Source organism: Cajanus cajan, chromosome 7 (assembly GCF_000230855.2).
Source record: "Cajanus cajan strain Asha chromosome 7, NIPB_CcT2T_4, whole genome shotgun sequence".
Classification (NCBI taxonomy): domain Eukaryota; kingdom Viridiplantae; phylum Streptophyta; class Magnoliopsida; order Fabales; family Fabaceae; genus Cajanus; species Cajanus cajan.
In genome coordinates this window covers 48,378,895-48,406,589 of record NC_138523.1, presented here as the reverse complement: position 1 = coordinate 48,406,589, position 27,695 = coordinate 48,378,895, and the positions used below count along the sequence as shown (strand labels likewise).

At 36.3% G+C, this 27,695-nt stretch overlaps 2 protein-coding genes across 3 annotated transcripts in view; one reads left to right on the top strand and one right to left on the bottom strand.

Moving 5' to 3' along the window:
* The first annotated feature begins 185 nt into the window (after positions 1-185).
* LOC109804958 (wall-associated receptor kinase 2) lies at positions 186-17,583 on the top strand. 2 transcript variants are annotated; one of them, XR_014427919.1, is made up of 6 exons: positions 186-620; positions 1,236-2,189; positions 2,410-2,592; positions 3,244-4,508; positions 7,299-8,339; positions 17,446-17,583. XR_014427919.1 is itself a non-coding variant. In XM_020366885.3 (4 exons), the coding sequence occupies exons 2-4, from the start codon at positions 1,331-1,333 to the stop codon at positions 4,476-4,478; spliced, it is 2,277 nt and encodes a 758-aa protein (XP_020222474.1). In that variant the 5' UTR covers positions 187-620; positions 1,236-1,330; the 3' UTR covers positions 4,479-4,831. The 2 variants fall into 2 exon arrangements, 1 of the variants encoding a protein (XP_020222474.1); XM_020366885.3 differs by lacking the exons at positions 7,299-8,339; positions 17,446-17,583 and having other exon boundaries at positions 187-620; positions 3,244-4,831.
* Positions 4,961-27,695, bottom strand: part of LOC109804991 (polycomb group protein EMBRYONIC FLOWER 2) — a 34,453-nt gene continuing 11,718 nt past the window's right edge. The window contains exons 11-24 of the mRNA XM_083059925.1: positions 22,108-22,232; positions 21,679-21,711; positions 21,470-21,501; positions 21,055-21,107; positions 20,906-20,959; positions 20,765-20,824; positions 19,812-19,858; positions 19,627-19,712; positions 17,385-17,721; positions 16,343-16,391; positions 7,012-7,095; positions 6,055-6,131; positions 5,789-5,878; positions 4,961-5,391 (exon numbers count right to left, since the gene is read on the bottom strand). Of these exons, the coding sequence (XP_082916051.1) occupies positions 5,250-5,391; positions 5,789-5,878; positions 6,055-6,131; positions 7,012-7,095; positions 16,343-16,391; positions 17,385-17,721; positions 19,627-19,712; positions 19,812-19,858; positions 20,765-20,824; positions 20,906-20,959; positions 21,055-21,107; positions 21,470-21,501; positions 21,679-21,711; positions 22,108-22,232 (1,269 nt within the window). The 3' untranslated portion in view covers positions 4,961-5,249. The remainder of the gene's footprint in view (positions 5,392-5,788; positions 5,879-6,054; positions 6,132-7,011; positions 7,096-16,342; positions 16,392-17,384; positions 17,722-19,626; positions 19,713-19,811; positions 19,859-20,764; positions 20,825-20,905; positions 20,960-21,054; positions 21,108-21,469; positions 21,502-21,678; positions 21,712-22,107; positions 22,233-27,695) is intronic.

Here is a 27,695-nt window from a genome sequence, read left to right as displayed (position 1 = left end):
AATTCAAATTTTACAACATGTAGGATTTATCATCTAACATGAAAATCCTTCTGCTAAAATTGTGATTAATTAATTAATTAATTAATTTTAAATACGACTTCATTTTTCTATTTAATTTTACTCTGTAATTATCTTTTTTTTTAAAATATTTTTTACATGCAATAATATTTATAACATTTTTATTTTTAATTTTCCTGTAGCTATTTTATTATTTTTTTAAAAACAAATATCTACCAAAGTTTATTGATTGTTAATAAACTTGAAAATACACACTTTAAGGCATATATTAACTTTAAATTATAAAATATATGACAACGAGTTCTATTAATTTTCTTAAATAATATCCTTAACTTTTGTCCACAATTTTCTCATGGGATTTAAAAAAAAAAAGTGGAATTTTTGAAAGAAAATATGACAAGTGTGATACTGAAGAAAAGTCTTGATTCATAGGGTGGATGATGGTGAAATGGCATGGGTCATGTGATGTTGCATTGCATAGTGCTCTTATTTAAGACTCACATCTTTTACTTAACAACTTAACATTGTGCTTTGCATACACACACTTGCAGAGAAAGCAGGGAAAGGGAACCAACCTCACTGTTCTCCTTCATTAACTTCTGGTAAACCATCATAATTCCCTTCTTTTCTAAATTCAAACAACAACATGCTTCTGTCTTTTCTCCTCTGTTTCTTCCACTATTATATTTATCCTCCAAAAAAAATTGATTTCTTTTTTCCATTTTTATATATACCAACAAGGTTAATCATGTTTAAACATAACTTTGTCAAATTCTTTTTAAGTTTGCCGACACTTTGTTAAATTTTGTTAATATTTTGTAAATAACTATCTTAAGTTATCCCTAATGTGATTTTCAATTTCTTTTACCGTGGCTGTGCAAAAATTAAACTTTTATTTAAAATATGGGAACAATATGGTACTCTTAATTAAAACTATACAGACTTGATAAAATGATAATTTTATTATGAAATTATAGAGAAATAAATAAGTAATTAATAAAATAAAATAAAACAATAATGTAGATATTTGGATAAGTTTACTGCACCACGCGAAGACTAGTCCAACTGTGGTCATTTTCATTAGAGAATATTCAACAATATTGAAATTCATATAGGGTCAAATTAAAACATGATTATGTAAGTTAACCGATAATATCGAATTTAAGTTTTAAGTATGCAATTTTATCATCTATAGTAATTCTATTTAACTTGGACAGGATTGATTTCAGCCCGAGAATACACTTAGTATAGTATTGATAGCAAAAAAAAGGACCCATCATAACCTCAACAAGAGATAATCTTCGGTGAAGCCATGGCTGTGCACAAAAATCTAAAGCTCCATAAACTATATTTTGTGATCCTAATAGCAGCAGCAAAAGCATCATCTCAACCCACTTCAAATTGCCCCCAAAGCTGTGGAAATCTCAACATTCCCTACCCTTTTGGGACACGTGAGGGTTGTTACTTGAACCACACTTTCCTCATCACATGCAACCATAGCAACTCCACCACACCCACCCCTTTATTGGGAAGTGACAACATAGTGGTGCTCAACATATCACTAAATGAAGGAGAAATTCTAGTTTCAAGCCCCGTAATCCATGATTGCTATGGCAATTATTCTAAGGAGGAAAATGGTTTCAATTTGACCCATTTTTCAATCTCACCTAGTAAGAACAAATTCACCACACTTGGGTGTGAAACGGTGGGAATATTCATGGGTTATGATAGCAACAAGAAACATGTTACAACCACGGGATGTGTATCCACATGTGGCACACTAGATGACATCACAAGTAATATTGGATCATGTGGTGGCATTGGTTGTTGCCAAATTAGTGTTCCCAATGGATTATATGGTTTTGCAATGCAAAGTTGGAGTATGGATAACCACTCCACGGTACGTGAATTCAATCCATGCAACTATGCGTTCATAGTTGAGGAAGGGTATTACAAATTTGAGACAACAAATCTTAAGAATCTCGAGAATAAGAGGTTGCCCATGGTGCTTGATTGGGCTGTGGAAAATCACACGTGCCAAGAGGCACAAGATCTTAGTAGCTATGCATGCAAGGGCAAGAACAGTGTTTGCCTCGATTCATCAATTGGTTATCGTTGCAAATGTCGTCATGGTTTCGAGGGAAACCCTTACATTCGTGATGGCTGCCAAGGTATATTTAATATTTTTTCTTGATATTATTTGTTTTTCTTTTTCTTTCCTGTTACAAATTAGTAAAACTAGGAGTCCTTTATATATAAGTTAGAAGTGCTTTTGAAGACTTTCTTATAAAAAATAAAGTACATTTTAGTAAAGAAAATTTTAAAAAACGTTTCTAAACTTATATCCAAACAGATTATAAATTAAAAGTTGGTGTATTTTGTTTGAGTCAGATATCGATGAATGTGCTACGAACACTAATCCATGCATCATCAGAAAAAGATGCCAAAACCTTGATGGCAGTTTCAAGTGCTCATGTCCAAAGGGACACGAAGGAGATGGATTGACAAATGGCGAAGGCTGCCGACCCAAAAATGACAAACCCATAGGGAATCTAATACTTATAATTGGACTGAGTAAGTATATATGTACACGATATGTTTCTTCCTAGTTCCTGTTAAAATATTAGTATATTACAAATAATATTGAAAAAATAACTCTTGTTATGATAAGTATTTTAAGTAAATTTATCTATTCTGTGATTCTCTATATAAGTTCATTGCATGCGAGGATGTATATAATATAAGATTGAAATCATATAACTTTTTCATTAATAGTCAAATTGTTTCAATAATATAATACATCTGATGATGATATCCAAACTACTTTAGGCATATATAGTAGATAAAAATTAACTCGTATGTATGCAAGTCTAATTGACTCTATACTTGCAATCGTTTAAAATTCTTCATTTTGTATACTGGAAACTACGTATTTCAATACAGAGGATTGAGCTCTTAAATAAATGCATACTTTTCACCTTTAGTCATGAGTAATGTAGCACTACCATCAACCATTAAGAAATCATGGTAAGCATGATTTTTAAGATAATTATTATAGAAATCAACAAACTTGTCATACATATTAATTTGTGATAAGATAACAGTGTAAAAATCATTTACATTATCAATGTATGAACCATTTTTTCTTTAATCATTTCCAAATAATGGATTGACCTTGTGGGAAGTCAAATTCCTGAAAAGAAATGTTGCAACTCTTGTTTACAGGTTTGAGCTTAAGTCTATTGGCAGTGGTTGTGGGATGCCTAAACATATACCCCCAAATCCGTGAAAGAAAGCTCATCAAAATGAGAGAAAACTATTTTCAAAAAAATGGTGGTATGTTACTGCAAGAACAGATTGATTCACACCATGGCTCAACTGAAAGAGCCACAATCTTCACTGTTGAGGAGCTCAAGAAAGCCACCAACAACTATGATGAGGATAGAATCATAGGCAAAGGAGGCCATGGAACAGTGTACAAAGGTACATTATCAAATGGCAGGGTTGTTGCCATCAAGAAGTCCATGGTTTCTAACCAAAGTGAGATTGAGCAATTCATCAACGAAGTGGTTGTGCTTACCCAAATCAACCACAGGAATGTTGTCAGACTACTAGGTTGTTGTTTAGAGACAGAATTTCCCTTACTTGTTTATGAGTTCATCACTAATGGTACCCTTTGTGAGCATCTACATTTTGAGGGTCAAGCATGTAACAGTAATAATCACAAACTTTCATGGACAACACGTTTGAGAATTGCAGCAGAGACAGCAGAAGCTCTTGCATACTTGCATTCAGCTGCTTCTACACCAATCATACATAGAGATGTTAAAACTGCAAATATTCTTCTTGATGAGAATCTCACAGCCAAGGTTTCTGACTTTGGGGCTTCAAAGTTTGTTCCTCTTGATAAAACTCAGTTAACCACTTTGGTGCAAGGAACATTGGGTTACCTTGACCCGGAGTACTTCCAAACAAGTCAACTAACTGATAAGAGTGATGTGTATAGCTTTGGTGTTGTCCTTGCAGAACTATTGACAAGTAAGAAGGCACTTTCATTTATTAGGCCTGAGATCTATAGAAACTTGTCTATGTATTTTGTTTCTACAATGAATGAGGGTCGCTTGGATCAAATATTGGACAATGAAATTGTGAGTGATGCAAGTGTTGGGTATATAATAGAAGTGGCTAATCTTGCCAAGAGGTGTCTTAGGCTAAAGGGAGAAGAAAGACCAAGCATGAAAGAAGTGGCAATGGAGTTGGAGGGAATAAGGGTCATGGAAAAGCATTCTTTAGGAGGAACAAATGATGTTATATCTGAAGAAGAGAGAGAGTACTTTCTCAAACCACGTTCGCCCATTAACATTGTTGATCATGGTGACGGTACTAGTGGTAGCAGCACAATTTCTAGGTTCTATAATTTACATAACCAGATTTTGGAACCACTAGAGGATGGACGATAGAATGAGCACGTGGATCATGCTGCATGAAATGTAAGATTTCAAATTCCTTGGCCATTCAACCCGACTTAGACAAGTTTATTATATTATAATATAGATTATATATCTTTATCTAATGATTCAAGTATTTTGAATTGTTGGTTCATGACTAGGACATTACCTTTTTTTTTTCGTTTTATGTTTTTCTCCTATAAATGTTTATAGAAAACTTTATCGTTGACAGAGAAAAATTGAGAAAAATATCATGAAGTTGCCAATGGCTAATGCACACAACACTACTAGCGCATACAATATTGATTTAAGTTAATCCTCTCTCAGTAATTACTTTTTGCCGTCCAAAATATTAATATATTTCACATGCTACAATTTATCTATTTCGTATAATTACCCTGCAGATAAAATACCATTAACTTAATTGTAACTACACAATCTAAATCACGAAAAAGTTATATTCAATAGCCAAAAAAAACTACTGCAAACATAAGTTCATTAAATTGTAAAAAATTTATCATGAGCTTGGCAATCCAGTTCCCATTTAATTTTGATATCTAAGAAATAAAAAATTAAAAAAATACTCAGGTAGCTTAAGAATTTCTTCAGCTCCATGCCGCTGAAAAAGAGACCAAGGGATGAAACTTTTATCCCCTTAAGGAACAACCGGAGGTACTTAATAACAGTACAACAAAGACTGCAATTAAAACTAAGAAGTTTCCGCAAAACGGTAGCAGCAAGAAGTCTTTTTCTGTCTCATATTTTTCTTTTGATTTGAAGGGATTAAAACTGAAATTTCTTTAGCTGTTGGGATATATCTGAATTCAGCTTGCGGTATTGTTCAAGAAGAATATTGCATGTAATAAGGGTCCGTGCCTTTAGAAGACCATGATTCGATAGTTTGATCATAAACGCTTTCCAACGCCTGCCAAAATTATTAATTTCATAATTATTTGCATATCATAATATATTGCACAATGACAATCAAACTATTATGACAGAAATTGTTTTGAAGACTGTACATTTTGTCATGATTATGTTTGTTAAGGTTAGAATCAATATACTGGAAAACTTAGTGCCCAAGGCTCCCTTGAGGGATTTAAGAAATGTAGTTGTAAGAAGAAATCACCACAAACAGAGAAACTATTTTCAGGATGTAAGCTTAGGATTAGGACCTTATTGTTACACCAAGACTCGCCTCAATTAAGGTTAAAAAGATTATTGATACATAAAAAAGGCCATCACACAATGATGAAAACAACCAAGTTAGGAACAAAGTTTCTCAAACAGAAACACATTGATACAAAAAAGATGCTGGTTACCAGGTTAATGCGGGGGACTGAGCAATATCAGCGCAATGATATTTTGTGAAAGCTTCAAATGCCCAATTAATGTGACCCTCTGCCAGCACCCTGCCACAAGAAGAAAATTGAAACCACAAAGTAAATGAACAAGTTTCCAAATCTCAAAGGAGCATTCAACATAAAATATATACATTTTACTTGTTAATGATTATTGGTGGCAATAAACCAAACAAGGAAGATCCAACAAGAAGTGAATGACTAGAGCCTAAATTAGAAGAAATTACCTATGTTTCTTAACAAATGCATTCCACATAGGTATGAACTGCTTCTCATCGTTGGTCGCATCAAGAAGAGATACTTTCTGCAAGGTATCAATGTGTGTCAATGTTTCCTCACAACATAACAAAAGGGTGAAAAGCAGTAAAAGTGCAACAGACATTGGAATCCAACCCCAGTCTCAATCTAAGCCTTTGTTGAAATTCTATTCAATTAATCGAGGAGATATTAATTTTCAAGTTGTAAACTTGGAACCAAAAATAGTAAGCTCTCAGAATAAAGTCCAAACTTGGTTAAAACCAACCAATTACGGTGTACATGTTGTAGAATTCAAATGACTTTTCTGTTAAGAAGAGTGTAAGTAATAAGGAGACTCTATGCCCATGTACCAGGTGACCCTTAGTGAATTTTTGTTGTAGGTTTAAACATACTTTTGGTCCTGTAATACTTTATTTTTGGTTTTGATCCTCATAATTTTTTTTAAATGGTCCTTGTAATTGTAAGAGTTCTCTTTTTTTATTTTGGTCCATGTTTTGTTTTAGTTCTTGTAATATATTTTCCTTTTTGTCCCTGTAATATTTGAATAATTTGTTTTTAGTCCCTACTAATTTTGTTTCAAAGGGAATAAATCAAAATGAACAAAATATTATAAGGACTAAAATGAAAAAATTGGTATATTATAAGAAATAAAATAAAATAACAAAGACCAAAATCAAAATAACAGTATATTATAAAGACCATAAACATATTTAAATCTTGGTTGGATGATTCATTTTAAAAATGCACTAACAGTTGAAAAAAAAAAAAAAAGGTAATATACATCACGTTTAAGCTCCTGTCAGCCACTGATTATTAATTTATTATAAAGCTGTATACCAGAGTTTTGTTGTTCAATAAGAGTTACAATTAAACAAAATGTAATTGTAGAAAATGAAAACAAAGACCACTTATATAATTGTGCATACCCTTCGATCTTGAATCTCTTGAGCGTCCTCATTAATTTCATCCTCACTGTCATCATCTAGTATCACTTCTTCAAGTTCCATAACCTTTAAGACAAATAAGGAAGACAGCAAAAATGAGTAAAAAAATTGCGAGATATGTGATAAAGCTAAGTGTTAAAAACCAACAATGACAACTAAGCCTTTTACCATTAGGTGTGGTCAGCTAAAGGTAAGTATCAAACAATTTTAAAAACAAAATTAAATAAGGCAAGTATTAAGTTGAGTATTAACAGAAGAATGTTGTTCAGTCTTCAGGTCACCACAGCTTATCAAGTTCTGGCTGCAACTCGTACTCTACTGAGAGGGCCTTGGGAAGAGGCTGTGGATGATAAGCAGCAGGCACAGCTTTCTTCAACTTGCTGAGGAATGGATTCTACTACCCTCGAGCAACGCTAATTTATAAGTCATATTGTCACAACACCTACTTTCTCGACAACAACAAAAGGGTCTGTAAAAACAAGGACTAAACTTCTCATTCCTGCATCGGGTTAAGGAGTGTCATCTGTAGGATGTGGTCTTCAACTAGACCTAATCCCCAATCTCCAGCTGAACATCTCTTCTGTGTTTGTCATCTTGGTACTTCATTTTCTGTAGAGCCAGCACTAAATTCTGACAGAGCTGATACAGTATCTGTATACTCAAACTGTTTATTGATATCTTCCACTGATGAAGGAATACTGGGTATCAGAATTATAGGTGGTGGATACTATTGTGCACCGGGGGTTACCACACATATACACATCTCCATGTTGGTGAGATATTGTCCGCTTTGGGCCTAAGCCCTCATGGTTTTGCTTTTGGACATCATCCAAAAGGCCTCTCAACCAATGAAGACAATTATGTGTATATAAACTCATGTCCATCTTCTTGTTTGAACGATATGGGACTTTGCTTGCATCCTAACAATCCTCCCCTCAAACAAAGGACCACGGTTTAACCCATCCCCTGCAGCGAAAACTACGAGTATTATCCGATGGTGGCCCCACAGAGCTCACTCACGCTCAGAGTGCTTGCACTGCCGCTCCATCATGACCTCTCTCATGACTGCGGGACACGCCTGGAAGCCTCTCTTCCACATGGACCCACCGTATCTTCCACATGGACCCACTGTTAAGAAGACATTCGACACAAGGGATCCCAAACTTGGATCCACCTGCCGCCCATCATACTCATCGAGCTAGTCACCTGATCAGACCATCGGCTTTGATACCACTTGTTGTGAAGCGGGACTTACCACACATATACACATGTCTCTACATTGGTTGAATCAAAAAAATTACTATTCAGAGGTAATTTTTGTACAATTTCTATTAATAATTCTTCAACTTTCAAATGCTTATAATGAATTCATCCGAAACATGTAAATTATAGGTCTAACACTCAATCATACAAAATTAACTTATAAGGTGAGTGTTGTCCCAACTTATATATTCTTTAATTATTTTATTTCTAATCGATATGGGACTTGAAAAAAATCTTTTAATTCTTAAACTTATAAATTTATATATATATTTTTTATTTTTCCTACAGATTAAAATTGGCAGGAAAATTGACAAGAAAAGTTACTTGCGAAAATTTTCTGCCATTTAGTAAACATTACTTGCGAATTTATTTTTACAAAATAATTCGCAAGAAACAAGATAAAATTCTTACAACATTTTTTGCAAATTTTTACCATGGAAAAAAATTTCTATGATCATTAAAATTGTTGCAAAATTTGCAAAAATAAATTTTGGATTATTTTTCATAAAAATATTTGTAAGAAAATTCTGTAAATTATTTTTCGCAAATAAATTTACAAATTTTATTTTATAAAATTATTATTGCAAGAAAATTCGCAAAAAGAATCTGCAAATATTTTTTTGTAAGAAAATTCGTAGGAAAAAGGACACTTTTCTTAGTAGTGAGACTTCCTGGTATAGGGTCAAGTCAATAGAAATGTTGAAATTAGTGTTGCACCAAAGTTCTACGCAACATACCCACTTAGACCATGACTTTGGTTTCTCCCCTGCAAAACACCTAAGGTATACCTCAACACATTTGTTAATTGTTTGTGAACTCAGTCTGGTTGTCAGTTTGTGGATAGAATGCTGTGCTATATTTGAGCTTTGTGCCTGTTTTCTGGAATAACTCAGTCTAGAATTGACTAAGAGAAACCTGTTAAACAGGGAATCTTTCATTATTTTGTTTTCTATTATATGGGCTGAATATTATAAATAATATCAGCAGTTATTATTCTTTCCAAATAATTATATCATGAATTTAGGAATCAGTCTTAATTAGAAATTAAGGGCTGTAAATCATCTTGTAATATTTATAGAACATAATATATCGAGATCAGGCAACAAGCCAAAAATTCTTGACAAAACCTTGTCCCTGTCAGAAACAATTGAAGAAAGGGATCAGTGCAGTCTAACGATCATTTATGAAGTTATCTGCTGTTTCTTTTGCTGTGAAGGGATGACCCAAGTCCATATATGGACATCCTGTCCACCACCACTAAAATGGTGTCCTTTCCTCAAGATTTTGGAAGCCCCCCCAATGATGCATCAACCCATATCTGTGTTGGAATAGGCAATGAATGAGAAAGGTTTAAGTACCTCATATTGTCTTAAGAAAGGTTTCAGTACCTTGTTCATGAGTAATTGGAAGGTGGACAAAGCATTTTTGAGGCCAAAAGGCATCACCAAATACTATAATTGCCTTCATGTGTCCATGAAGTAGTTTTTGGTATATGTGTCTTTCATCTGTACTTGATGGTACCTTGATTTTCAAGTCCAGCTTTGCAAAGATGACTGCTTCGGCCAATTCACCTAGCAATTCATCGAGGGTTTGGGAACTTGCTCAGGATGGTTATCTCATTTAATGCCTTATAGTCTACACAAAACCTCCAGCTGCCATCATTTTTTCTTAACCAATGAAATAGAGCTTGAGTAAGGACTATTGCTTGGCCTTATAAGTTCCCCTTCAGTATATTTGCAATCAACTTCTCAATCTCCCTATTTTGAAAATGAGGGTATCTATAGGGCTTAAGGTTAGTATTGGAAATCCTGCATTGTCTAGAAATAAGGTCATAATAGTGTATATAAGTGGAGAGTAATCCTCACCTTACAAGTTGGTTTGGTAAGGTTGAGTTAAGCTTATAACCTACTTTTTAAAGATGGACTTGAATCTGAATGATTTCATGTTATTAAATTGATGGATACAATAAAATAAAATAGGCATAAAACATAATCAATCCCTAAAGTTTAGGGATTTAGATAAAATTGACTAAGGAAACTAAATTAGAAATTAGGAGAGGATAAACTAGTATATCTAAACTATATCTTATAGAATTATCTTAACACTCCCCCTCAAGCTGGAGCATATATATCATATGCATCTAGCTTGTTACATATATATGTTATCCTAGGACCTCGTAAAGATTTAGTAAAGATATCTGCAAGTTGATCCTTGGAGCAAACTGCGGAGGTCTTGATGATACCGGAGAGGATCTTTTCTCTGATGAAATGGCAGTCAACCTCTATATGCTTTGTTCTCTCATGAAAAACTGGATTAGAGGAGAGGTATAAAGCTGACTGGTTATCACAAACTAGTTCCATATGACCAACCTTGCAAAACTGCAACTCTTGAATTAAGAATTTTAGCCACAAGAGCTCACACGTGGTGTGAGCCATAGTACGCTATTCTGCTTCTGTACTTGATCGTGCAACAACACTTTGCTTTTTACTCTTCCATGAGACAAGATTACAACCCATGAAGACACAATAGCCTGATTTTGATCGTCTATCACTTGCATCACCTGCCCAATCTGCATCTGAATATCCAACAATGTCTGTATGTCCTCTATCATTGTAAACAAGTCCTTTTCCTGGAGATCTTTTGATGTATCTAAGGATTCGAACAACTGCAAGCCAATGACTCTCACAGGGAGAGTTAAGAAACTGACTTACAACACTCACAGGAAAAGATATATCAGGTCTGGTCATGGTGAGATAATTCAATTTTCCCACTAATCTCTGATATCTTCCTGGGTCAGGATAAGGCTCCCCCTGATTAGGCATAAGCTTCACATTGAGATCCACGGGAGTGTCAACTGGCTTACAATCTGTAAGTCCGGTCTCTTCTAGAATATCAAGGGCATATTTTCTCTGAGAAATAGCAATACCGGACTTTGACTGAGCGACCTCAATACCAAGGAAATAACGTAGGGGACCTAAATCCTTAGTTTGAAAGTGTTTAAATAAATGTTGCTTCAAAGTCTTGATGCCTTCCTGATCATCACCTGTAATCACAATATCATCTACATAAACAATAAGATAGATAAATCTATGTGTCGATGAGCGTCTAAAGAAGACAGAGTGGTCTGCCTCGCAGCGGATCATTCCAAATTCCTGTATAACTTTGCTAAACCGACCAAACCAAGCACGAGGTGATTGTTTGAGGTCATACAAGGACTTTTGTAATTTACATACAAGACCAGACCCCCCTTGAGCAACAAACCCGGGAGGTTGATCCATATAAATCTCCTCCTCCAAATCACCATGTAAGAAGGCATTTTTGATGTCTAATTGAAACAAAGGCCAATGCCTCATAGCAGCCATGGCTAGGAAGAGACGAACTGAGGCCATCTTTGCAATTGGAGAGAAAGTGTCGCTGTAATCCAAACCATATACTTGCGTGTATCTTTTAGCCACAAGACGAGCTTTCAATCTATCCACTTGTCCATCAGGGCCCACTTTAATATTAAATATCCACCGACAACCAACAACGGATTTTCCAGGTGGAGGTGGGACAAGTACCCAAGTGTGGTTGGAGTCTAAAGCTGTCATCTCATCAATCATTGCTTGTCGCCATCCTGGATGGGTTAAGGCCTCCTGTACTGTCTTGGGAATGGTAATTGAGGAAATAGCAGAGACAAAAGCATAATAGGTAGGAGACAAATGATGATATGAAATAAAGTTATAAATAGGATGAGGATTACAAGTAGAACGACTACCTTTACGAAGAGCAATGGGCAAGTCAACTGAGGTAGGTGGGGCCGGAGTAGGTGAGGAGACTGAAGCAGGAGTAGAATCACATGGCTCAATTGTAGAATCATTGGGAGGAACAACAGTATGTGATCGACGCTCATAGGTTATCCCAAATCGGTGTAGAGGATTGTCAGACCCTGGTAGTGTGGGAGGATCTGGTGCCTCTAAAGTAGAAGGTGTGGTAGGAGGCACACTATGATCAAAATGAGGAATAGGCAATACTTGAGAGAGGAGATCTGAGTCAACCGGAGAGACATCTGTGGCAATAAAATATGGTGTATCTTCAAAGAAAGTGACATCTGCACTGGTGTAAAATCGATGCGTAGCAGGAGAGTAACAACGGTACCCCTTTTGGACACGGGAGTATCTTAAGAACACACATTTGATGGCTCGAGCAGACAACTTATCACGTCCTGAGAAAAGATCATGGACAAAACAAGTACACCCAAAGACACGAGGATGAACAGAGTAAAGGGGATCCAATGGGTATAATAGGGAATGAGGTACTTGATCATTCAAGACAGACGATGGCATTCGATTTATTAGATACCCTGCCGTGAGGACAACATCGCCCCACAACTTTGGGGGTGCATTGGCATTCAATAAAAGAGTACGAGCAGTGTCCACAATATGTCTATATTTTCGCTCAGCTACACCATTTTGTTGAGGTGTATGAGGGCAACTAGATTGATGTAGAATGCCATGAGAAGCCATAAATGATTTGAAGCAATCTGAAAAATATTCTTTAGCATTATCGCTTCGTAAAATCCGAATTACTTTGTCAAATTGAGTTTTGATCTCCGAATAGAAACTTAGGAAAATATTGAATAATTCAGAACGATTTTTCATCAAAAATATCCAAGTACATCTAGAAAAATCATCAATAAAGGTGACGTAATACCTATGCCCCAAAAGAGAAGGAACACGACTAGGACCCCAAACATCAGAATGAATAACATCAAAAAGACACATAGCTCTACTATTAACACTATTAGGAAAAGAAGCTCTAACATGCTTTCCTAATTGACACGACTCACACTCTAAAGACTCTAACAGTGAGAGATGAGGTACCATTTTTTTTAATTTATTCAAGCTTGGATGACCCAGGCGACGGTGGATTAAACCAGGAGACTCAATAGATGCACATATGGTAGAGGTAGAAGGCTGAAGGTAGTAGAGACCATGTGATTCAGATCCGGCTCCAATCGTCTGTCCCGTACTCCGGTCTTGTATCAAGAAAGAATCAGAAGTGAAGGTTATGACACAGTTTAGTGACCGAGTTAACTTACTTATAGAGATCAAATTAAAGGGACATCCAGGAACTAGTAAAACGGATTTTAATGGTAGTGATGGAAGAGGTGATATTTGACCAATACCAGTGGCTTGGACTTTTGACCCATCTGCAAGAGTGATATGATGTGGAGTTTTAGGTGATGATAGGTTACGAAAAAGGGAGACATTACCAGTTAGGTGATCAGAAGCACCGGAGTCCAAAAACCAAGGTCCAATAGACGTAGAATGAGAGAGACAGGCCGTAGAATTACCAGTATGAGCAACAGTGATGGAGGAAGGGGCCTGTTTAGTCGCCTTTAGTTGAAGATACTCTTTGTAATCATCGGCAGATAATGTGATTGGATGATTGCTCTTGGGTTCAATCTTGACTTCTAGAGCCGAAGTCGGAGATTGAGCCACTTTACCTGTCTTGCTCGGAAAGCCATGCAAGGAATAACACTTGTCTCGTGTATGCCCATCTCTTTGGCAGTAGGTACAATGGAGGTTTTCTCTACCCCCTTTACCACGAACACGATCTTGACCACGTCCTCGACTTTCACGGTCAGTTGAACTAGGGATAAAAGCAGAGGGTGTGCCATTCTTGGAAATCTCTGCCATGAAGAGAAAAAGGAGAAGAACAGCAAAAAACACCTCCAAACAATCCCGAAAGACCTCCGAGACAGCAACCAAACAGTCTCGAAATTCCGTGGCAGCACCCAAACAACCACGAAATTCCAAGCAGCAACCAAACAACCACCTACAGTGTGACCCACTACCTAAAAAGGGTCAAAACAAGAAGAGGGAGGGTCGGCGAGTCCAACGGTGCAAACGGCGTCGCAAACGGAGGCCTGGAGGGCGGTGCGTGAGACACCGGTCTGGAGGCGGCTCGCGACGGAAAGGCCGATCGGCGACCTCTGAACACTCAGGCGGCGTCAACTCTGACAACCGCTAACAAAATTCGAAAAACCCTAGATGCCTTGGTGGCGGCTGGGTTAGGGTTTCCAAACCAGGACCAGAATGCTCTGGTACCAACTTGAATCTGAATGATTTCATGTTATTGAATTGATGGATACAATAAAATAAAATAGGCATAAAACATAATCAATCCCTAAAGTTTAGGGATTTAGATAAAACTGACTAAGGAAACTAAATTAGAAATTAGGAGAGGATAAACTAGTATATCTAAACTATATCTTATAGAATTATCTTAACAGTATCAGAGTCAAGTTGACAATTGTTAGTAGGCTTATTAGGCCACCTTTTATCGAGCCGTTATCAACCACCTGTAGATATCCAATCCTACAAACTTCATGCTCGAGATGCCTAGTCCTCGATGTGAGAGGGGGCGGAAGAGAGTGTTAGAGATCTCGTATCGTTTAGAAATAAGGCCATAATAGTAAGTGAAGAAGAGCAATTCTCACCTTACAAGCCAGTTTTGTAAGGTTAAGTTAGACTCTTAACCCACTTAATTAAGAGTTAGGAATAGAACTCCCTTCCTTAATACTATCACATGGATAAATTCAATGAGGAGGAAGACTTTTGGCTCTTGAAAAGGATAATTCAAAACTATTCTTGTATTCTTGCTGGAATTTCTGTTATAACCTGGACAGTTACTTGCTGCAAACAAACATCTACCAAATAGCTCTAATCCTCTATTTCCAGCTCCTTGATGATTGACTTTGCTGAAACCTCCCCTTTACACAAGGTTGGATCACCCTTAATCACATATTTCTCCCCTTGTTTGATCTGTCATATCATCTCTCTGAAGTCAACTTTAACCCTTCCTAACTTCATCCACTCCAAGCCCAAAACCACCTTTTCCCCTTCTAATGCAAACACATGTAAGTTTTCTTTAATTCCCATCTCTTGTAGCTGTAAGTCAAGACTCCTACAAACACCACTTGATTTAATTATCTGTCCCTTTCCCACCTTCACCCAACAAGGAATGGTAGTTTCTGCTTCCAGGTTCAAGTTCTGCACTTACTTTTAGGAAATGAAGTTATGAGAGGCTCCACTGTCCACCAACACCAATACTTTATGGCAAGCTATATCTCCCCATAGCACAAAAAACCTCCTGGATGTTAACTCAGGAAAACTCTACAATGCTAGTTGTTGGAGCCGAGTCTTCCATAGTCCATACAGTTCGATCCTCCATCTGTTGCATGGAAGATTGCATGCCCTGCATCAAAGCTTGCATCTCTTGTATGGAAGAAGCACTTCTTGAAACTCCTTCTCCAACACTTCAACCTTGAATCCATTTTCTTACACACCATGAACATCTCCAAGATCAGAACTGCTCGGATACCAGTTGATAGAGTCAACTGATTCAAGTGAGGAAAACAAAGAAAAAAATAAAAGAACAGGGTAAACCATCTTATATTATCCTGTGGCTCTCTTGATCAATGCGGCCAAGAAGCTGATTGCTAGTTACAAGAATTGAAGTTTGAGGGCCACCTTCCTTCCCACATCGGAGTCAAATTCTAACTTCCCAACTGACTTCTCTCTACCTCCTATTTATAGTCAATGTTATTTACAGCTGATTTTCCCCCAAGCCTTTTACATACATGTTCTTTACTATTGGTCTCCTATAAGAATCATTGTGACATAGTACGGAGATTAGAATAAAAATTGCATTTATCAAAGGAAAAACATGCACCGAATTTGTGGTTGTTTTCTATTTCATACATACATATCCATTTTTAAGAAACAGATGTGCTATTTATTATGCAAACAGATAAAAAACAGGTAGCAAATAAAAACCATGTTTTAAAAAACTAAAAATGCTATCTGATTTTATAGGTTGAAATTACATCTGCCCAACCAATGTTAAGTAAGCCAAATATTCTCTACACTTTTTGTATGATAAGCATTGAGTTTAGGCCCCTCAATGTAACTTTGTTCGTGGTTTCTTCAACACAATACCTATTGACATGTAAAGAAAATAAAAGTAAAAATAAATAAATTAATAAATGGTCATCAATCGTCACCTGGTATTTGTGAGAGTGATAAAACCTCCGCTTCTTCAGCTTGCCAACGCTGGAATGTTTTGAAAAGAACTATGTTAAAGCGGTGTCCATTAAGTTATTTGTACTTTATAGCAAGACTTATCATAAGTAGATATTAGCTCTAGTCCTATATACGAGAAACAAATGGTTGTAATTTTTTTGTCCTAATTACAAGATTGACCCATTTTCATATATATATATATATATATATATATATATATATATATATATATATATATATATATATATATGTGTGTGTGTGTGTGTGTGCGCGTGGCGCATGTGTATATATATTTGTTGAAAGAGAGAAAACAGAGCATGAAATGATGAAACCGTGTTTTTGAGCTATAAAATTGATTCTAATCACATGTGCCTATAAATAAAACTGTACAATAATATTTCCAAACTTGTTAGATATATAACTAAATTGAGGACCTATTAGCGATTTGGTGAAGATGTCTACCAATTGGTCATTGGAGTTGACAAAGCCAGTGGTAATGTCTCCTAATTCAATCTTATCCCTAACAAAATGACAATCAATCTCAATGTATTTGGTCCTAATTCAATCTACCTCACTCAGTCATACCAAACTGCTGAACCACGATAATGAATCTATCAAATATGCATTGGGAGATCTTTTTGGCCATATAGGGCTTTAGATGGTGGTGGTCTCGTCAGATATTTTTACCAACCATGACAAGCAGCATGGAAGATGTTTTATGTTATCAGTGAACAAGATAATTTTATTTAGCAACTAAGGCATCATTGTTCTATCATGTGAACAGTTTTATGTTATGCTAATACGATCATAAATTATTACATTAAATATTAAATAGTACTAAAATTTGCAAGATGAAATTATTTTTGATTGGGAAACATATTTCAGTAACATTTTAGCAGTGTGATTACAATGAGCAATCAAATGAATCCCTATTGTAAACTCCTAATAATGCATCAACAAAGTTCCCAGAATGTAAGAACTGGTTTTAATTTTCCAAGGACAGAGAAAAGATTAAGGACGTACATTTTTGGGTCACGGCGCTCAACTATTAACTTGCTTCTCTTGTCAACTTGTGGCACTGCAGGAGTCCCATTATCATGCTCAGATATTGGTGGGACACAATCTGGACCAGGATGTAAAATTATTGCATTTGAAACCCCTTCCTGGTCAACCTGTAGCACTGCAGGCATCCCATGATCATGATCAGATACTGGTGGGACACAATCCAGACCAGGATGCAACACAATTGCATTTGAAACCCCTTCCTGGTCAACCTGTAGCACTGCAGCTGTCCCATGATCTTGATAAGAAACTGGTGGGACATAATCCGGACCAGTATGCAACACAATTGCATTTGAACCTGAAATGTCACAGCAGTATGTGATACACACTGCAACATTATTGCTAATATTCTACTACTATCCCATCTAAAATACAACTTTTCAAAATCATGCTCAACAAATATATAAACAATTGGAACATACACAAATAAGGAATTAACCATTTTGTAGCTTATAACAATCACACACAATTTGATGCAATTTTCCAATCTAGAGATTTGTATCATGTGATGAATTGAAAATGGTTTTGAATTGTGTGATACTTGGATGAACTGGTACAATTTCATATCACCAACGAATCACACAACTCAGCAATTTGTTATTTTCTTTATTGCTTTGTTTTCATCAATTATCTTCAAAAGAATTAAAAAAAAAAAAGTTATACTAATAAGATTAAATGGTTAAAATGAACAGGAGCTGAAGGAACTCTACAGAATGCACCCTACATTATTTGACTCATTCACTGCTCTGTTTACATTCTTCTAAAGCAAAAATTTCAGTCACTCACTCATTCTATGCACACTATTTTTCTGTTCCATTAATCACTCAGCTTTCATTCTTCTAAAATACAGATTTCACATATGTAGTTATGACATGATTTTGTTTTGCAAGACATGGGAAAGATGTTTTGTCTATTTGTAGTTGAAAATTATTACGTTGAGCACTATAAGTCATCTATATAATATATTTTAAACCATTTTTTTTAACTATATCACCAAATCCTATGGTTTGATATGATTCATGATCCATTATTTAAAAATTAATTTGGTCACTATTTGAATCGCTTTGATAACCTTGTATACAAAAGTTTAAGGGGGAAAATATTTCCAATTTCGAATTGGGATTAGTTATAACATGCCATGAGTTGGTGCAGAGATCACTGGATTTTTCAAAAATCCTCACATAGAACAGGAACTTTTGAGGCCATTCATAGAAGGCTTTGATTGGTGACTTGTTACCAAAGATAAGTCTCTTTTTAACAGGATGAAAAGAAGTTACCCATTTGGATAATGGACAAGGACATGGCATTGTGATCAAAGCCTATGCTCATGCCTGCATGATTTCAGAATTGTTTGGATATCATTAATGGTTGTATCACACTTGAAACAAGCATGCAACCTTGGCTCATTCATCATGCATGCCTTTCTCTAAGTGACTGCCCAACCTCAGAACAGACATCAAAGATCTTGAATCCAAGTTATTGACGGCAGAGAGACTAGTCAGAACCAGACAACTCATTTGGTCATGATCATTGGCTCTGGCGATTTTCTACAAATTTTCCAGAACACAATGCTTCAAGAGATTTCATGGAATTATATTGCCCAGGTTGACATCACACTCCTCTGGACCAGATCAGATCTCAAATCACAGCTATGCAATTAGGAGATTGACCTCCTCTATGTTTGCTTCTTCTTCTTTTTTTTTCCTTAATGAAGAGGAAGCACTAAGGCAGACCTAGGTTTTCAAGGTGAATCGGACTGTTATATATATACCCTGTTTGAAAACAATAGTTCAATAAAACCCTAAAAACTAGCAATTTCTACCCTGAATTTTACCCAAATTTAGAAGTTTCTACCCTTAAATAATAAAAAGAAGGCCTTAATTTTTCATGCTTTATATCCTTAGCCTTCTACCGTTGTGCAGAGGAGTAATTTGCATACAACTACATAAAGGCCCCTTCAACATGTGGTGGGAAATATTCAATAGCTAGATTTTGTTTTTGGCCACACTGAGTTGGCATTGTTATTATTTCCTAGGAAGATTGGAGATCCCCACGGCCACCGCCCACCACATTGACATGTCCAACAACCACTATTGAATTATGTCAAATTCTAACTGGAATTTTGTAAAATTTTGCTGGCTGTGTAGAACATAAATTATATCACCAACTAAAATACTTGATAAAGTTGCAGTAAGTTACACACCATCATGTTTCTCCAAAAGCTCAGTATCGCTGGCAAGAATTTCAGATTCTAAGAGTGATTGGTCTCTGCGCTTAGGTCGCTTGGCACTGCATGTAGACATTATTAGTAGACAATTTTACTTCATAATATGTATTCATATGAGGGGCTGAGAATATTCAGAAGAGTGTCAAAATAAAATAGCTTACCAAAAGATATAAGTTTGAATTCTCGGGTCAACTCCATCTCCAATAATCTGGAGGGAAATTGATTATTAAGTTTCAGCAACAAACATAAAATTCCAAATGAATTATTGCTAAAACTTTAAGCAATTTTCTCATGCTTCCATGTTTCTAGGAAGATGCTGTATACAAGACTAATATCATCAAAAGGAAACGAGCATACTTCAAGATTAAGCTATTACGTAACAGAGCAACAATATTGTAGCTATTGGACTTCATCTCTTGCACAGAGCAACAAATCTCAAGTTCAACAGGAAAGAGACATAAATGACCTTTACAATGCACACTATGTGAAAAGCCGCTAAACATGGGCAAAGAGCATGCTTACAATAAAACTATCTTTAACTAAAATTACACATTACTTGAGCTGAAAATCAAAATAGATATTTTATGTTTTAGATAAAAGAAATAATATTAGAAAGAGATCGAAGGAGTAATATTAAAAGAGAACGATAAGAAATAACAAAGGTACAATAAAAAAAAAAATGAAGACAAACATGTTGAAACAATAGAGCTCTCTGCGATCATTTCACATATCTGCCAGGGAAAGCCCAATCAAGAAATCATATGCCATGCACCAAAGGGCCAAAAACGATTATATTTCCCTATTCAAGGTGTAGGAGCTTAGAAAATAATGAAAGCACTTTTCTCTCTTTTCTTTCTCAACAAATTTCTTTTCATAAAAAGTATGGACACAGATGAATAGAATAAAAAATAAAAAAAAACAAGCCTCAAATCATAGAATCTAAAGCCCCAACACATGAGGTCCTGAATGAAAGAGTAAGATTAATATTTTCAAGAATAAGGCACCAATAAACAAACAAGTTATAACCAATTGGATATTAAGAAGCATTAGTATATGCTTAGTATATTTACAAAAATTAAATACAAAAATAAAATTGAGGGCAAACTGTTCTGACCTCAGGTTTCCAAATATTGGTTTTCACGGACACATTTACAGATGGAATATCCTCCAATTCCTGCAAAGTAATTTATACTTGAATCCATGGCTTACTACAAAAGTGATTAGAAAGCTAGCAAGAGTTTTGAAGATTACTGACCAAAAATTCATAATTAAAATGGTCATGCGACATTGATAGGTGGCATCGTAAGCCCTAAAACAGGTCATGTCGGAAACATTAAAAACAGGTTCATATTATCATATTGATAAACATAGAGCTTTAAATCGGTAGTCAGAAGTAAATTTAACCTTGAATGTTGCACATTTAACCAAACAAAATGGACAAGAGAAATCTTCCGTAACTGCAATCCAAGCTTTCAGTTACTATATAAACTGATTGCCAGTAAACATTGATATTTAGAAGAGAAAAAAAGAGTTAACTATCAGTTATAGAGTAATCTCAGGTGGCAAAAACTAATCCTCGGCCAATGAACCAGTAACTAATTATTCTAATCAAATCAACATAAATATAATTGACTATAATGTGAATATTCCTATATAAATGTTAATACTCTAAATATCCCCCTAAGCTAAAGCTATTAAGCTCTCCGCTTGTTACAAATAAACCCACCTAAACCTCGAGAAATAGAACCACCTAGAGCTCAGCAACCCTTGTAGGAAAGACCAAATACAAGAGAAAGACTAAGAGCAATATTTAAATTACCTTCCACTTTCTGCAACGTATTATTGTAATACCTGTAATATTTTTAATAAAAAATAATTAAAACAAAAGAATACAGAGCAGCATGATCAATTGATAATCATTTCTTGTATCAGCAAAAAATGCCAAAAGGGGCCAAAAATGAAGTAGAAAACATCCCCACAAAGAACTTGTGAAAAATATCATATCACAAAGAAGCAAAAACGTAATACCTGTAATTAAATGACACATTTCCTTGTTTCAACCTAAACCATACAAGAAGCTGGAGGTTAAAAAGTACACCAAAATTTATAGAAATTACAAGAAAGTTTAACTAACACCACCAATACCACCCCAAAAAACAAATTGCTAGTACTTTAAGCAACGGAAACCCCAAAAAATGTAGTATAACAAAAAATCATTGAGGAAAAGAACTAACAATCATGAAAAACCCCAATGATTTATGGCTGTTAGTAGAAGGAGATAAACCCAAGAGATGGAGAAAGAATTCATGACATTTTCGATCACTGTTTCTCTCACTTTAACAGCTAAAAAGGTATTTTAAAAAAATAACTCATAAAGCTAAAGATACATAACTAAAACAATAGGATTAACATACCTAGCATTCCCAAACAAAAGCTTAAGGTGAAAATGAAATATACCGATGGATATTAGATAATGATGACGATGATCCAACTTCTCTGTTTGCTTGAGTGTCGTAAGAAGATTTTTCCGTATCTTCTAATTTTCTGACAGAAAGTGTGACTTCAAGTTGCTTTAAGTCCCTCTATGGAAGCCATATGAACAGAAAAGAAACAAGAAGTAATCAATATTTCCATTAAAGAATTAAGCTGTTGTGTGTGCATCAACTTGAGGGGGTGTCAAAGTTGTGAGGACTTGGGAATTTTTACTTTTCAAAATTTAAATAATTCTTATAGAAACTTCGGCTAGAATAAGATCAGATTCATCTTAGCCTTATCTTTTTTCCCCTTATCTATTAATTTGAATGTAATTTGATTCCCTAACCAACTTTACCTTGTTATATCATTCTCTGTAACTTCAACTAATCAATGAAATAAGAATTATCATTTCTTCTTAAAGCTACATGCTAAAGCTGTGAAGCTCCAATCCAGGAATGGACGCACCACGGTGAAAATGGTGACAACAAAAACATGTATGGGAGAACAAAGGAGTTCCAAACCCCACAACAAGCTCTTCTGCAACATTTGGAAGCAGAAAATTCATGATAGAACATGAAGATTTGGCATTGATTAAAAAGAATGGCAGCTGAAGCTCTGTCAAATGAAGCTGGCAACCAAGAATTGCAGGCTATACCAGATACTGAAGTTATTGAAACAGACAAGAATAAGACAGTTACAATGACCAAGGGTCTAAAACCCATTGATTTTGTATCATCAAGGAGAAAAATCACTCATAGAATGGAGCCAACTAGTGCTATGGAATTGAATGAACCTCAACACTACCATGAATTTGAAAACCCATCAGGCAATGTCATTTCTAAACATGTACAGCATGTTCAGTCTACCTCTGATCCAAATGTTGAAACACTCATGATTCAAATCTCCCCATTGCCACTTGTAAAGGTGTAAGGTCATGTACCAAATATCCTATGTTTAATTTTGTGTCTCATGAGAATTTATCCCCTGTCTTTCATGCCTTCTCTTCTGAACTGACAAAAATAAAAATTCCTAAGGATATACAGGCTGCTCTAAAGGTTCCAAAATGAAAGGAGGTTGTCTTAGAGGAGATGAGAACACTTAAAAAATAGCAAACTTGGAAAATGGTGAATTTTCTAGAGGAAAGACAGCCATGGGAAGAAAATTGGTATTCACAATTATGTATAGGCAGGTGGATCAATTGAAAGGCATAATTGTATAAAGCTCGGTTATTGGTAAAGTGTTTCACTTAGACTTGTGGAATTGACTACAAATTTTGCAACTGTTGCAAAGTTGATAACCATGGGTGTCAAGTGCATCACCAATTTATTTGGGCTCACGTTGATTTAAAAATACAAAATAAAAAAAAAACTCAATATACTAATTGTATTAGCATCAGGTGTAATGAGTCTTGGTATATGGGATCAACCTTTCAGAAGAAGGAGAAATCATAGACTCGTGTGTCTGCGTGCTTTGTGCCTCTTTGTGAAAGAGAGAGAAGAAGAAAAATTTTGTGAGAAGGAGTGGAGCAACCAACTTTGGAGAAGAAGTGGTTGGTACCAATTTCTATGTATTTTGATTCTCTATTGTTTGATTAGATACCTATTTGAGAATTTTCTTCTATTGTTATCCACTATATTAGTGAGAGTGATCCCTAGTAATTCTAGAAGGACTTGTGATGTATCTATTGATTATTATTAGGGGAGTTTTTACTGAACTAGGTTTCATGGGTTTTTACCTCACATTGAGGGTTTTTTCACGTTAAAAATTTGGTGTCCGTTGATTTCTATTTTTCTATTTTGTGCATCTGCTGAGTTTATCTTGTTGTTTTCAGAGCCTATTATTATTTCTATAGGGAAAAAGGAGATTCAGTTTTGCTTCTGTTTAATTGTTATTATTCTGGTTGTTGAAAAGTCAAAGAAGGTGGCTGCCAATGAAATCAAATTTGGCAGGCCACCGAAATCAAAATTGGAGGCACAGTAATCAAATTGAATTTGGAAACCGAATTCCAAATTGGAGGCCACCGAATTCACAATTTGATGGAGCGTTCACACTGCAATCGTTCCTTATAAATAGCAAGCCACTCCGTTCATTTTATGCAATCCAACGAAAGCATAAACACATAAGAAAATTGAGAGAGAGAGAAGCTCTTAATTTTTCTGGGTGTAGTTGGGTCGTGGGTTGTGAGTGGTTGTGAGTATTTCGAGAGATTGTGAGTGTTTTGTAAACACTGTTTATATTTCCCTTTTCAGTAAAATATCTGCAGCAGCCCGGAGACGTAGGCAGTATTGGCCGAACTCCGTTATCAATATTGTGTGTGCTATTAGTCCACAATTATTTTGCTCCATTCTCAAATTTGAAGATATGGGAAAGATCAGCGTAATTTTTTCCTGACAACTGGTATCAGAGCTGGTTGTTTCTGTTAAACTTTGGCAAGAGTACTATTCATGTGAATAGTATTTTTCGTGAATAGTACTATTCACGTGAATAGTGAATAGCTCATCGAAATTGCTGGAGAGAATACTGTTCATGTGAATAGTATTTTGTGAATAGTACTATTCACGTGAATAGTGAATAGTGTAAATTGGTCAACGTTACCAATTTGTCGGCAGAAGCGATCCGAGAAGTCAGATTTGAGTGGGAGCAATGGCGGCAGATGAAGGAAAGGTGAAAATTGAAAAGTTCGATGGTTCGGACTTTAGCTTTTGGAAGATGCAGATCGAAGATTATCTGTACCAGAAAAAGCTACATCAACCTCTCGAAGGAAAGAAACCAGAGGGCATGAAGGATGATGAATGGTTCCTTCTTGATAGACAAGCCCTTGGAGTTATCCGCTTGACATTATCTCGTAATGTTGCTTTCAACATTGCAAAGGAAAAGACCACAGTGGGTCTTATGACGGCTCTTTCCAGTATGTATGAAAAGCCGTCAGCCTCAAACAAAGTTCACTTGATGAGGCGGTTGTTTAACTTGCGGATGGCGGAAGGCGCATCAGTAGCGCAACACTTAAATGAACTCAGTACAGTCACAACCCAGTTGAGTTCAGTTGGAATTGAATTTGACGATGAAGTACGAGCATTGATACTTTTGTCTTCTCTACCAGAAAGTTGGAATGCTACTGTCACAGCTGTGAGTAGCTCATCGGGAAGCAATAAGTTGAAATCAGATGATGTTCGTGATCTGGTTCTCAGTGAAGAGATCCGACGGAGAGAGTCGGGTGAATCCTCAACCTCTTCAGTATTACATACAGAGTCAAGAGGAAGGGCTCCAACCAGAGGAAATGGATGTGGAAAATCAAGAGATAATAGGTCCAAATCCAGAAATCATCGTAGTTCTAACAACTCAAAAACTATCAAGTGTTGGAACTGTGGGCAGACCGGGCACTACAAAAATCAGTGCAAGAATGCACCGAAGAATCAGGAGGCGAAAGCAGAGGCAAATATTGCTTCTACCTCAGGAAGAGATGATGCATTAATATGCTCTTTGGAGAGCAAGGAGGAGTCTTGGGTGTTAGACTCTGGAGCATCTTTCCACGCTACTTCGCAGAGAGAATTCTTCGAGAATTATGTTCCCGGAAACCTTGGTAAAGTCTACCTTGGTAATGAACAATCTTGTGAGATTGTTGGTAAAGGTGTAGTGAAGATTAAGCTAAAAGGGTCTGTATGGGAATTGAAGAATGTCAGACATATTCCCGACCTGACGAAGAACTTAATCTCAGTAGGCCAGTTGGCCAGTGAAGGCTACACAACGACCTTCCATGGTGATGATTGGAAGATTTCCAAGGGTGCAATGACGATTGCTCGTGGTAAAAAGAGTGGTACTCTTTACAAAACAGCAGGAGCGTGTCATTTAATTGCAGTTGCAGCAAATGACAATCCCAATTTATGGCACCAAAGACTTGGCCATATGAGTGAGAAAGGGATGAAGATCATGCACTCTAAAGGAAAATTATCAGGTCTTCAGTCAGTGGAAATTGACATGTGTGAAGACTGTATACTTGGAAAGCAGAAAAGAGTCAGCTTTCAGACAAGTGGAAGAACCCCAAAGAAGGAGAAACTCGAGCTTGTTCACTCCGATGTGTGGGGTCCAACGACTGTCTCATCTATTAGTGGGAAGCAATACTTCGTGACTTTTATTGATGATCACTCTCGGAAAGTATGGGTATACTTTCTAAAACATAAGTCAGATGTATTTGAGGCTTTCAAGATATGGAAAGCCATGGTTGAAAATGAGACAGGATTGAAGATTAAAAAGCTCAGAACCGACAATGGTGGTGAATATGAAGACACCAGATTCAAGAAGTTCTGCTATGAGCACGGAATCAGAATGGAAAGAACCGTGCCTGGTACACCGCAACACAATGGTGTAGCTGAGCGGATGAACCGAACGTTGACTGAGAGAGCCAGAAGCTTGCGTATGCAGTCAGGCTTACCAAAACAGTTTTGGGCAGAAGCAGTCAACACAGCAGCATACTTGATCAACCGAGGTCCATCGGTACCATTGGAGTATAGAATACCAGAAGAGGTATGGAGCGGAAAGGAGGTAAAACTCACACATCTTAGAGTTTTCGGTTGCGTAGCATATGTGCATATCAGTGATCAAGGCAGAAATAAGCTTGATCCAAAATCGAAGAAGTGCACTCTCATCGGTTATGGTGAAGATGAGTTTGGCTATCGCCTATGGGATGATGAAAACAAAAAGATGATCCGCAGCAGAGATGTAATCTTCAATGAGAGAGTGATGTACAAGGACAGACATAGTACTGATGCCAGTAACTCATAAAAGAGTAGGCCAGTGTATGCAGAGGTGGATGATGTCCCAGAAAGTCCTATAGTTGAAACTCCTCAGCCAGAGGAATCAACAGAGCAAAGTTGTGAACAACAGTCAGACACACCAGAGCCTTCAACTTCAGCTCCTGTGAGGAGATCATCCCGGCCTCATGTACCTAACAGGAGATACATGAACTATATGTTGCTGACTGATGGAGGTGAGCCTGAAGATTATGATGAAGCATGTCAGGCCACAGATGCCAGCAAGTTGGAGCATGCCATGAAGGACGAAATGAAGTCTTTGATCTCAAATCAGACGTGGGAACTAGTTGAGTTACCCAGAGATAAGAAAGCACTTCACAACAAATGGGTGTATCGAGTAAAAGAGGAGCATGATGGCTCCAAAAGATACAAAGCTCGATTAGTAGTCAAAGGATTCCAGCAAAAGGAAGGAGTTGACTATACAGAGATTTATTCTCCAGTTGTGAAGCTCAATACAATCAGAACAGTGTTGAGCATTGTTGCTAGTGAAGAGCTCTACCTAGAGCAGTTAGATGTGAAGACTGCATTTCTTCATGGAGATCTAGATGAGGAGATATACATGCACCAACCAGAAGGCTTCTCAGAGAAAGGAAAAGAGAATATGGTGTGCAGGTTGAAGAAGAGCTTGTATGGTCTGAAACAAGCTCCAAGACAGTGGTACAAGAAGTTTGATGGCTTCATGCACAAAGAAGGCTTCCATAAGTGCAATGTTGACCACTGTTGCTACTTCAAGAGATATAAGTCCAGTTATATCATTCTGCT